General features: G+C 38.2%; 1 protein-coding gene across 2 annotated transcripts in view; it reads right to left on the bottom strand.

The window, feature by feature from the left end:
* The window catches only part of LOC149318677 (myoferlin-like), a 112381-nt gene that overhangs the window by 40169 nt on the left and 59612 nt on the right, over nucleotides 1–12600 (bottom strand). The window contains exons 17-23 of one of the 2 annotated variants that reach the window (XM_089510259.1): nucleotides 10987–11025; nucleotides 8766–8890; nucleotides 6776–6892; nucleotides 3597–3774; nucleotides 1297–1421; nucleotides 771–877; nucleotides 298–490 (exon numbers count right to left, since the gene is read on the bottom strand). In XM_089510259.1, the coding sequence (XP_089366385.1) occupies nucleotides 298–490; nucleotides 771–877; nucleotides 1297–1421; nucleotides 3597–3774; nucleotides 6776–6892; nucleotides 8766–8890; nucleotides 10987–11025 (884 nt within the window). The remainder of the gene's footprint in view (nucleotides 1–297; nucleotides 491–770; nucleotides 878–1296; nucleotides 1422–3596; nucleotides 3775–6775; nucleotides 6893–8765; nucleotides 8891–10986; nucleotides 11026–12600) is intronic. The other variant, XM_089510260.1, reaches the window with a different exon arrangement.

Consider the following 12600-nt stretch of genomic DNA (forward strand, 5'->3'; position numbering starts at 1 on the left):
GTTACTTTCCTCACATGCAAAGTGATAGGTAGGAAAAGAAGTTCCTGGTCACACAGAGACTTTCCATGCAAGCAAGGTCCCTTATTTTCCATTACCTTTGCTCATGTGGAGACCCTTCATGTGAACAGAAACCTCCTCTTCAGACTTATCACTTTCCACATGAAGAAAGGGATAATGGAGGAAACCCAAGTCTACTCCTTTTTCAATTGCTGACTCCATTTCAGTAAATAATGACTGAATGGCACTATAGATTTACATCCAGATACACACAGAAAGCAAGAGAGACAGAGAACAAACCTCTTCAGATAGTTGTATTATTTTTTCCAACCAATCTTCAATTTCTGTCAGGGTGGCCTTCACATCTGTGGCTTCATTCCTCATCTTTGCTGCTGCCTCTTGAATCTGGCTGAGTGATTTGAGCCGCAGTTTGCGGATCTGTGTGTCAAGGACTGTGACATTGTGCTTGCCTTCCAGGTGAGGCAATTCCTTACTGAAAGAAAAGACAAATTTCAGTATTATTTAGGAACATCATCCAATTGTTTGTGACAATTGATATGGTACCAGGCCTCAGTTTCCTAACAACATCCCAGGCACTAGCTAAAAGGCACGACATTGCTCAAACCAGGGGACTCTGGAAGTGGAGGTCGGGAAACCTGCTCTCCTGGCAAATGTGACATTTCACAAGAAAAAGAAAAGGCTGGTTTAGTCTTTGTGAGTGACAGTACTGCACTTTTGGCAGTTGAAAAGAGATATACTCAGGGAAAACCTACCTCAGGTCCTCCATGAGTTCATCAATTAGCTTCAGCCATATCTCAATCAACTGGTTTTCTGCAATCTTTTCCTGTATTCCTGATTTTAAAGTGGCTATGTTTGTTTGCTGTGGATTCAAAAAAAATGGATCTGCCATAGTACCATGTTATTTGGATTCATTTTTCATTATTATTTGCTTATAGAAAAATTATTTATAAAGGATTACCATGCACACATATAAGAAGACATCATAATCTTTCCAATATAATGAACAATTCCCCATAGTCACATATATTATGGATCTGCAAGTGGGACTACAGTTCAGATGACAAACCATGCATTATTTCATAAATTTCTTCAGAGTTCCCCAGCTGGTAAAGGAATGAAAAGTGATCTCACTGAGCTTGTGCTTTATTAAGATTTGAAAACAAACATTAGTGGTTTTATTTTAATTCCTGTTATGATTGTTACTTTTAGTTCTTTGTTCATAAGTCTGGACATCTTTGGAAAATCAGAATTAAATAGTAAAAGTTATGTATGACTTACCAATTTTTCTACCATGGCAAGAATAAGGTTTAAAGGATCCAGTCTATGACTTATATCCTCCCAATATGAAGTCAGTGTCACCACTGGCTTTGTGTTTGCCCAAGGCAGGTAGTAATAGTAATTTCCTGACATGAAACACAAATGTGTTAAATGTTATTTTTTACAAAGGAACATGTATCATCTTGACATTCAAATGTCTTATTTAAACTCCTTTCTTGCAGATTTTGTTGGCAATGGAATTTGTTTCCTGAGGTAGAAAATGGAAAGAAATGCCCTGATAATAAATAAGCAAACAACCAAATAAATAACTTGTTGCCACTCAGTGGCATTGATAGATGTATCCACACTGCAAAAATAAAGCAGCTCAACATGACTTTAACTGTCATGACTCCATCCTATGGGATTTTTAGTTTGGTGAAGCACGAGAGCAATCTGACCAGGCTGAATAACTCACCAAACTGCAAATCTCAGAATTCTACAGGATGGAGCCATGACAGTTAAAATGACGTCAAACTGCTTTATTTCTGCAGTGGGGAAGGCCAGCATATCTATTTTACTCCATCTAATGGTAAATTCAGTCCAAATTTTATGCAGTATTTTGTGCAAGTGAACAGGTTTTAAATCATGGTGCACCTGCTAGTTTTGGGGACGAAATCATTATGGCCAAATATTGCTGTGTGAACATTAGGAGAAAATTTTTCCCCCAGCACAGCAAGCAGCCTTATTGCAGGGTGGTCAACATGTCTTCATTGCAGGGTGGTCAATATGTTGGCTACCAAATAGTTTTGGATGGCAATTCCCATAAACCTTAATATAGGCCAGGGTGAGGGATCAAGTGTGCTGTAGTTCAACACTTGAACAGCCAATGATTTACTACTTCTCTTTTACTTGATTACTTAACAAGATTTTAGAAAAATAAGTGTTACCGTTTGACCCTATGAATACAATTGTGACTCATCATTATTACTAATTTATTTATGGTGCATCTACACTGTAGAAATAATGCAGCTTGACACCACTGTAAGTGCCATGGTTCCATCCTATGGAATCGTGGGATTTGTAGTTTTGTGAGGCATCAGCAGGTTTTGGCAAACAAGGCTAAAGACCTCAAAGAACTACAAATCCAATGATTCCATAGGATGGAGCTACAGCACTTAAAGTGGTATCAAACTGTATGATTCCTCCAGTGTAGATGCACACCAGGTCTCCCAGCAAGGGAGATCTTGGATTTCAGTAGTCCTATTCATCCTCTGCGGATGGAGCTTTCCCAATTAAGAACTAAGCACTGTATTTCTCTTTAATGAATCCTTTGCAATTATTATGCCTATCCTGTTTTTTGTTTTGCTTTTTAATGTATTGAAAGGCACGAAGGGTTACTTTCTTGATTTAATTGAAAAGTTTCAAGTCAAGATCACCATAAACTGAAAATGCACATACATTTATTTTTAATCAGAATTCCATGCATATAAGCATTGGTAGATTTAAAAGCAGGGTTAGCCCTCCCATTAGGCAGAGTGAGAAAATCACTTTGGGAAATGGGTTGCAAAGGATGAGTGTATGCATACATGTGCACACAAATACCTCACTGACAGAGCCTCTACCACTGCCCTAGAGAGACTCTCCACTTGAGGTTCTCCACAGCTCTCCAATTATGGCAAAATCCTCAGCCAGGGAAAAGTCAGGCAGGCCCTCTAGCACAGGGAAATCATAGACTTTGGAGAGTTGTTTCAGCCACTTTCCTTCAGCAGCAATGCTGCAGCAAAGAAACATCCAGTGCACAAGCCTCAAGAGCCTGCTTTATTTGGGAGGAGGTTCAGTTTGGATGGGTTGGTTGCAGACATGGCCTGAGGCCACCTCATCTACACTGGCCACCCAGGTCCATGCCACCTGCAATGCTGCCACAGTACCACACTTTGAAGGAGGATCAACAGGAACTGGGAGGACAGATCTGTGCCAGAATTTAATATGAACTTTAAAGGAGCTGTCCAAAATTCTGAATCCAAAAATATGATGTGACTCTGAATAGTGCTTTAAAGTTTGAAGTAAAACCTAAAATGGACTTACTACCCAACAGACATGGAAGCCACTAGCTTCTGCTAGGAAAGACTCTTCAGAATAAAATTTTGGACAAAAATAAATGTCGGTGGCAAAAAACAGATGGTTAGAATAGCAGAAGGGAGCAGAGGTGGCACGGAGCAGCACATGTTCTTCAGGACGATGTGTACCATGCCGTTTTACAAGTAATGATTTCTCCCACTCCTAATGTCTTTATTTTTGTTTTCTGTAAATGAAATACACACCATCAAAGACAGCACGACTGTACTGAGTTGTTGATGCCAGTGGTTTACAGGTGGTATCAAATTTGTTGCCATAATTTCCAATGCTAACTTCAAACTGGATAGCCTCTCCAATATCTTGCAACATGGTGGCAGAATGAAACACAGCACAGAGACTGTATTGCCTTCTGCGCTGATATTTCTGTAAATTCAAGCAGATACAGCAACTAAATTAATCAAGGTACTTGTAAAGCGGTGCCTCACCTAAAAACGCACACACATTTGCCTCTATGAAGGAAATCAGACAGATGGTGAATCAAATGAATCAATACTTTTAAAATCTATAATGAAAGTTTCAGAAATAAATGCAAAATCAATTGTTAAACCTAGGAAGGTTATCATATTTTCTCTTCCCCAATTATATCAAGGAATGAATAGAAAGACACCCCCACCCAATCATTTCTTAAGCTTTGTTCTGTACCATTTGATATACAGTAAGGGCACAGAAATTCTCATGGCTCACAGTTTTCAAGGATAAAGTATAACTGCTGCAATATCTGATCATTACAGAAATCATCTAATATTGAATGGATTTTTGTCCCATTAAAACTGGGAGAGATCAATGGCTCTTTCATTCCACTCTGATGATCTAATGGCCCAAATGGAACCATACTTTTCTAGAAGTAACCACCAGTGACTGAGATAGTGAGTGTTTTTAGGATATCAAGGAATATAATATGATATGTTCTATGTCAGTCCTGTCCCAGAATTCAAAGGTATAGCTATGTTAGTCTGTGGAATAAGTATGTAGAGAAATCTTGTAGCACCTTTGAGACCAACTGAAAGAAAGAAGTTGGCAGCCCGAGCTTTCATAGACTTAAGTCTACTACCTCAGATGTTCATTCCACCAAATGCATCCGAGGAAACAGACTTAAGTCTACAAAAGCTCATGCTGCCGACTTCTTTCTTTCAGTTAGTCTCAAAGGTGCTACAAGAGCTCTCTACATACTGTCTCAGAACTGTCTCTTAAGTATATCTTTGAAAAAAAGGGGGAAATTCCATTACACTAAAACCACAAGAAATAATCAAGTTCAGTATTCAACAAAGAGTTAACATAATCAGTCCATCACAGTACAGCCTTCAGTAAACTGGTACCTTCCAGATATTTGAGATTACAACTCCCATAGTGTCTGACAACTGACTATGACAGCTAGAGCCAGGATGTTGCAACAGTAGGGAGTGGGGTGGTTATGGCTTTCTTTCTCTTAATAAGAATTCTGTATTTTCCAAATTAACTATTCCTTCAATTCCCCAAATTTCTAGCATTGCAGTAACTTAATATTTCACTTGAGCATTTAGAAATATAGTTTAGATGTCCATAGTATGAGGCAGGCAAAGTGATGAAGAGATCTTGTGGCACCTTTGAGACTAAATGAGGTTGCATTTGAACTGCAGAAATAATGCAGTTTGACACTGTATGGCTCAATGTTATGGAATTGTGGAATTTGTAGACTTGTAAGATATTTAGCCTGCTCTGTCAGAGAGCTCTGGTGCCACAACAAACTACAAATCCCAAGATTCCATAAGATGGAGTCATGGCAGTTAAAGCAGTGTCGTACTGCATTATTTCTGCAGAACAAATGCAGCCTGAAAGACGTTGGTACACAAACTTTTGTAAACATAGGTACAAAACACACTGCAGAAATAATCCACTTTGAGACCATTTTAAATGCCCTGACTCAGTGTTGGAAACCCTGGGAATTATAGTTTATTATAGCACCTGAGCTTTCTGACAGAGAAGGCTAAATGTCTCCCAAAACTACAGTTCCCAAAATTCTCTAGCATTGAGCCAAGGCAGTTAAAGCTGTCTCAGACTGGATTATTTTGGACTCTGTGGGCAGTTAGGGTTCAGCGTCTGCACGCTGGGTGCCCTAACCCTGCCCCCAGGGCACCATTTTGGTATGTGCCGGTCCACACGGCATGTGCCATCATCACAACCCTGCGGTGCTTTATCCACATGATGCAGCACTGATGGGGCATCATAAAGCTGCATTGTCACGGCTATGGCGCCCCTTGGAGAGCACAAAAAGGAGCTGCCTTTTGCAGTTCCTTCTTGCACTCTCCAGAAGCTGGATCAGGACCATGGTGTGAGGTTGCCACAGCCCTGATCCAGCCAGTAAAGGAGCGGCTGCAGACTGCCCCTCAATTAGTTTCAAAGGTGCTACAATATCCTTTAGCAGGGGTAGGCAACCTGCGGCCCGCGGGCCGGATGCGGCCCGGCAAGGCCTTGGGACCGGCCCCCGCCCGGTCCTGCCGCAGATTGCCGCCGGAGCCTTTGGCCTCTCGCGTGAGGGCGTGGGGCCTTTGGCCTATCAGGAGGAGGCGGGCAAGGGGGGCAAGTGGCAGGCAAGGCGGGGCAAGCGGTGGAATTGTCTATAGAAGCTTCCGAAACATGCATTTATATTAACATTCTTTTAAAAATCAGGAATTTTTTTTGCATGTCCATTTTGTAAAATAAAAGTGTCCTCCATTTGAAATTTTTGTCCTACATTTGTCCCGGTTTATTTATTTATTTAATATTTTTTTAAAAAAATATTTATTTATTTCATTTTTGGCTTCAGCCCCCCAGTTGTCTGAGGGACAGCAACCCAGCCCCCAGCTCAAAAAGGTTGCCTACCCCTGTCCTTTAGCATACTGATATTCCAGACTGGCAGCTTTGTTTTTGAATTCTATACAAGAGATCTAAGTGTGAAAATTTTTAGTGTCACCCTCTGCAAAGCTAGAAATTTAGAGACTGAAGGAAAACTTCATTTGGTAGGATGCAATTTTTGTTGAGGGGGACAATACCCTCACCCCTCACTCCTACCCCCTGTAGCTACAAACCTGCCTAAATATCCAAAATATCAGGTTGGAGAAGGCTGATGTGTATGTGTCTGTCATTTCAGGATAACACCTCATGTATCTGATGAAGTGGACCCTAGTTCACAAGAGATTTATTCTGTAACAAATTTGTTAGGTCTTCAAAGCGCTTTGTTTTTATTTCAATAGATAATTATGACTAGATGTTATTCTGATAATCAGTCACTTGGAAAAAGAGGGTGATGTTTACACCAGTTAATTGGGATATAAGCCTTCATGCCATCTTGTTTCTAATGGTAACAAGGTTAAATATTTTCTATTATATATTCACTATCAGCACTTACCTCAACAACTAGAATGTCATCACTGGGTATCATTTCTATTTTCTTAGTTAGGGGCTTGCTGTCAAGTAGTGTAGCTAGTTCAACTAGAATTCTGCCTCTGTAAGCTACTCCTTCTCCCTATAATATAAACAGAACACCGTACTTCAATATATACCTGGCTGATACTGCATCAGATTTCATACTGTGGATATTATCGGCACTCTTTCATCTCCATATCTGATCACATATGCAAAAAGATGGACATTCCCCCTTTTACTAACATTATGAATGAAGAAATATTTAAGGCACCTCATTCTTGTTTTACTACTAAAACTTATCAAACGTGTTTCAGTATGTATTTGAAGACAAAATCTAAGCCTTTTATCATATTGCTCCTAGATTCTCATCAAATTAACTGTTTGGCAGGGAAGAAGCAGCGGGAGGAATCAATTCAATTCATTGTCATGCCTCTGCGAACAGCTTATTGTTGCCGATTCCAGCTTCATTTACAGAGCTAGACACGCACAGGGTCCTGGCTGCTGAATTGGACTAGGGGCCAACTTTGTGTGAGTGTCTGTCAGCTAAGGATATGCAGGTGGAAGCCTGATTCTGCATACCTATGTTCCCTAGATGGATTAGACATTATGTGTTCTGTATATTGTAAATAGACACAAGTATTGTTGGTTCTAGAGAAAGAACAATATTTGATTTTTAACACTGGTGCAATTTGTGAAAGATCACAATGCCTTGTCTCAAGATCTGATTCTACTGTTACGTGAAAAACACATCTAGAATCAAAGCGCTTAGAAAGTTACATATTCTTTTGTAAAAGGGCAGCTGGCAAAAGAGCCAATATGCTATGTTGTGAATGCGTAACTCCCTGTCACCATTCCTTCTCGTGCCATTAGCATTTTGTTGTGCTGAAGCAAGACATCAGAGCCTCCATGGGAAAAAATGCAGGCATGCCATCAGAACTGGTTGCTTTTCTGTATATCCACTCTTATTAATTTGCATGTGAAAGAACCATTAATTTAAGGCTGAAATCTTTTTTAAATATAATTTGGCTTGGTGTAGAAGCAATAGTCAACAAATTATACCATACAATGAAGTCATGAATCCGTGAAACACAGCTATTTTCTCCAAACAAGTTGTAGACCGTATTCACACGGAACAACAAGCCAGAATTCTGCAGAAGTTTGGCTTGTCGGGAATGAGCCAGGGTGAGGTAGCGTGCCGGTACCTGCTGCCCCATCATTCTCAGCAGATACAGCTGAACAAACCATGGATCTTCTATCCATGGTTTATTTACCATGATGTCCCAGTATGACAATTTGGCAAATCTCTCCCCTGAATAGTCTAGAATAATAATCCCTAGAATAATAATCTACAGCTGTCCTATGCAACATGGAGCAAGCAGATCACACATACCACCCTTTGTTTTTGTGGGCCACAATACATCTCAATTACTACCACCAATTTGTTCCTGTATCACTGAATTCTGATGCTTCAGCAACAAAACTATCAGGATTTCCTCTGAAAATAAAGAACATAGGGAGCATGTGTCTCCTTTTGGTCTCAATTAATAAACAAATTGACATCCTAAGGGCTGTGTTTTCTTCATACCACCTACAATCCATTATCCTAAGGTAGTATATATTCACAGAATTTGAAGAAATTTATTATACTCTTATATATATTTTTTTCTTTTTTCTTTTCAAAATTTTTCTTTTTGAATTAAATTTGATGGAATGAATTTATTCCATATGATGCTTGGAACAGTTAAACAGAGAAATATAAGAAATAAAAGTCTGAAGCACTAATTTCAATATAGATGAATAAATTATTTTGGATTTAATTTAATTTATGTTAAAATAACATTATTTTAAAATTATTTTTATTTTAAAAAGGCAATATGGAATATACTACTAAATTTTAAAAAGATATCCTGTTTGAAACAGAACTGCAAAAAGCAGACGAGATACTTGAAATATATTTAAAAACAAGAACTAACCTTTCCAGAATTCAGTTCATCATAAGGATCTGGGAATCCAGTGTATTCTCTTGGACTTCCATAAAGGTTTAGGTAACAGGGCCCAAATGTTGGTAAGAAGCCCACTTCTGTCTCTCCAGTATTTACTAACAGGCAAACATCACGATTAGAAAATACTCTAGCTAATGGTATGCCAAGATTGTGAATATAAAATTTAGCTGCAGCAAACTAAAATGTTAAGTGTTAGTTGTTAATAAAATGAAAGAACATTTTCTTCTATGGGTATAAACAGAGTTGAAACTGTGCACAACTGACTACAATATATCCATCTAAATATTCCCTGTGATCAATCAACTCCTCCTGCATGGGCAACCTATAGCGGCAGTGAGACTGCTAAAGGTGGGGCACTGCTAAATGTAGCCCACTACAAAAGAACTGTAGGTAAACAGGGCCTAGACCTATGGGACAAAGCATCACTGATCAAGAATATACACAGAGTATTCATGTGCATCAGAGAGCTTGTCTATTTCATTTCAATAAAAGCAGCAGTGTGTACATTACAGTACGCGAAGAGATATGGATCAGAAAGGTCATGCAGAAGCTTCAGTTTTATGGAAAAATAACCCATAGAATAAATGGTCTTAGTACTACATTAATGCCAACAGTAAGAATTTCATTCATGTGAAAAGGAACAGGGCTGAAAAACATAATGCTGTGCATTAATATCTTTGTCCACGATCCAAAGAAAAGAACTGCATGTGCAACCAAAGCTTTTCTGGCTGTCATTGTAGAAGGTCTCCTGCTGCTAAACTGAAAAGCCTGTTTTTAAAATGTAAGAACAGTTCATCTACTAGAAAGGACTGTCATATATGGAGCTAGAAAAGCTCTGGCTATACTTATAGTCCTTTGATTGGATTGTGATCACAACTGTTAAGACAGACTATTTAAATGTTAATGAAATGGTGGAAGTCAATGACTTTCACATAGTAGCACATATTTTAGCTAAACTACTACGGGAACACCATAAGTAGACGAGTGACTTGAAGGCACATACACCCACAAACGCACACACTTTTATAGCTGAAGATACCACAAGTGAATGGTTAGTATTCAGCAGTAGCGCATTACTGTGATAATTAAAAGCCTTTTTTGCACCAGCTTTTATAGCAGAGCATAGTGTTGCCAGATTAAAAACAAAACAAAGTTCTTGTATCTTTCATAGTTGTGGTGCAGAAGGAGTTCAAGCTTGTTTGACAAATGACACATGCCCCAATTCCCTTTTCTGTCCAACCATTGAAAGTGCAGGAACTTTGTCCTTATTTGCACCTGATCAACCCAAGAACAAATTTATTGGCATCTGACCACTTGATTCAAATGCATAATTTGATGTCAAATAGTGGAGAAAAATATTCAGAGAAAATCATGGCTTCTTAAAAACAAAGCAGCAACTGCTCCTCAAAATACAGAGTGCAAGAAATCATATTTAAACATCTTTATTAGTGAATCATACACATTGGTGTCCCCATTTTCTTTGTAATATGGAACACCTTTCCCAAGAAAATGTTCTGAGAATCAAGACCAGCATAGTTTATTTTGTTTAGGTTTATCCATAGTTTCATAGTTGATTTTTAAGTGCAATTAAACATAGAAATAAGGGAATATTTTGGCTGTTATTAAATTTCTTCCATGCTACTTGGTGATCTGTGCCATGTTTTCAATACAGGCTGATAAACCAAAACAATTATAAGGATAAATTAGTACTTTTCAGAGGCAGTTCTTTTCTATTGCATTTGTTTCTATGAAACTGGTGTTAAAATACTTATTTGAAAACCTGGAACAGAACTTGATGGGAAGTCTTTTCAAAGATACATTGGGTCAGTTTTCAAAAATAAAATCTTTTTGTAAACCCTCATTAAACTAAAGGAGCTATTAAGATCTCCACACTCAACCAACCACAGCTCTATTACCACACTATGTCTTAGCCTTTATAATAAAATAGCAGGTTAGCCTATATAATAAAAAATTGCATTCTAAAAACTCTGAAATAAAACCATGCAGAAGCTAAATACAATTACTTATAATCATGTTCCACCACCCAAGCAATACAGAATTATTTTTGCAAATGTCAAAGGATGACTGCAGCTGTTCACATAAATATGGTTTAAATGGATGAATTGAAAGGAAATATTAGTTTGGTCAAAGAACAGAGAGTCATGCTATATTCCAAAATATGATTATGAACCTTCATATGGTGAAGCCCCAGCGCCCGAAGATGAAAGCTCTATATAGTGTAAAAAGACAAGAGATTATTTGACAGCTAAATGGTACATGTAAACAGAGAAAATATTCTGATTGAATGAGGATTAAATGTGATGAGAATTTGTGCTTTAAAAAATAAGATGTGACCTGGTCCCATGACTATCCATAAACACAGAAATGTTTAGGATAAGCTATGGCAATAGTTTTGCCAGAATGTTACCATACAATAAATAACACATTATTGCCACAATTGTAGGGATGTTATATGAGAGTGCCACCAAATGTTATGACAAAAGCAACTTTAAAAGTTCAAGAACGCTCACTTTATGCATTCTCTTAGAAGAAGTTACTCTTGTAGATGAAAGTGACTTCTGAAGAAGATACAGCACTCCAGATTGGTAATTTATCTTTTCAAGTAGGGAGTTCTGGGGGAAGTTCACAGGAAAATAAATGCAAGGGGGAATTTTTTTTTTCCTGGAGGTAAAGGAAAGGCAACAATACCATATTTTTCTACCATTGTACAGCATAGGTTACAGCCTCCTCCAAACTGTGTACCTCCATATGTGTTAGAATTATGACAATGGGAGTTGCAGTCCAAAGTATCTGGAAGGCACCACACGGGGGAAGTCTGCTATATTGAATCAGTCCATTAGGGCATGTTGAAGAAATATTACATATTCTTCCCAAGTGTGAAAGCTTCCCAGAAAATGGCAATATACTTTCATCACACCAACCACACTTTGGATCACAGGGGCCATACCATTTCTGAAATGTTTCCTGTTAATGTGCAGAATAAATGGATAATCTAGGCTAGTAATCCATGCAGACTCTGCAAATCACATGGCATGAAATGAGTGATTGATTAATATAAATTTCAAATGAAATGGAGGCATCACATAACCTTATTGTTAATTTCATACCAAATTTCCAAAAAAGTAGAATAAATAAAGACATACACTGATTGGGTTGTGGGCAATAAGAATCATTCAGTGAGACAAAATCAGATTTAAAACAAAACCCAAATGATTTTGTGATTGGGTACAATTATTTCCCCAAATATTTCTCCATAATTAATGTCTTAATATGGCTAAGAATGATGTAGAAATACCAAAAATAACAATATTGATAACAAAACAGTTATAAAAAACATAAACAGATAAACCAGGTACAGCACAGTGCCATTCTGAAAATCTAGCCCTTGAAGTGCCTTTGAATAATTCTAATGCTATGTCAGCATGCTTCTTTGAAGAAGAAGTACCCTAACACAAGTACAGAGAAAGCATTTAATGTTCTCACTTCTAACTTCCTGTGCAAAGCATTTCAAGACATTTGAAAGGGCTATTTGTCATTTGGAATTTGCACCTTTTGCTCATGTTGACTTCTTACAGAAGGGGTGACCAGATGCATGTTCCAGCCTATCTACCCATAGCCCCTCTATGGTTGCCATGGTGGCTCTCCTCACTACTGCAAATGTAGGTGTTTCATTATTATATCAAGGGCCTCAAAAAGTAGCACCGAATAACACTTCATGCTATGTTACGAAAGCGACTGACAGGATCAGGTTAGATCAGTGGTTCTCAACCTGTGTTGCTCAAGG

Source organism: Sceloporus occidentalis, unplaced genomic scaffold (assembly GCF_023333645.1).
Source record: "Sceloporus occidentalis isolate IW3139 unplaced genomic scaffold, rSceOcc1.0.p SCAF_2, whole genome shotgun sequence".
Classification (NCBI taxonomy): Eukaryota; Metazoa; Chordata; class Lepidosauria; order Squamata; family Phrynosomatidae; genus Sceloporus; species Sceloporus occidentalis.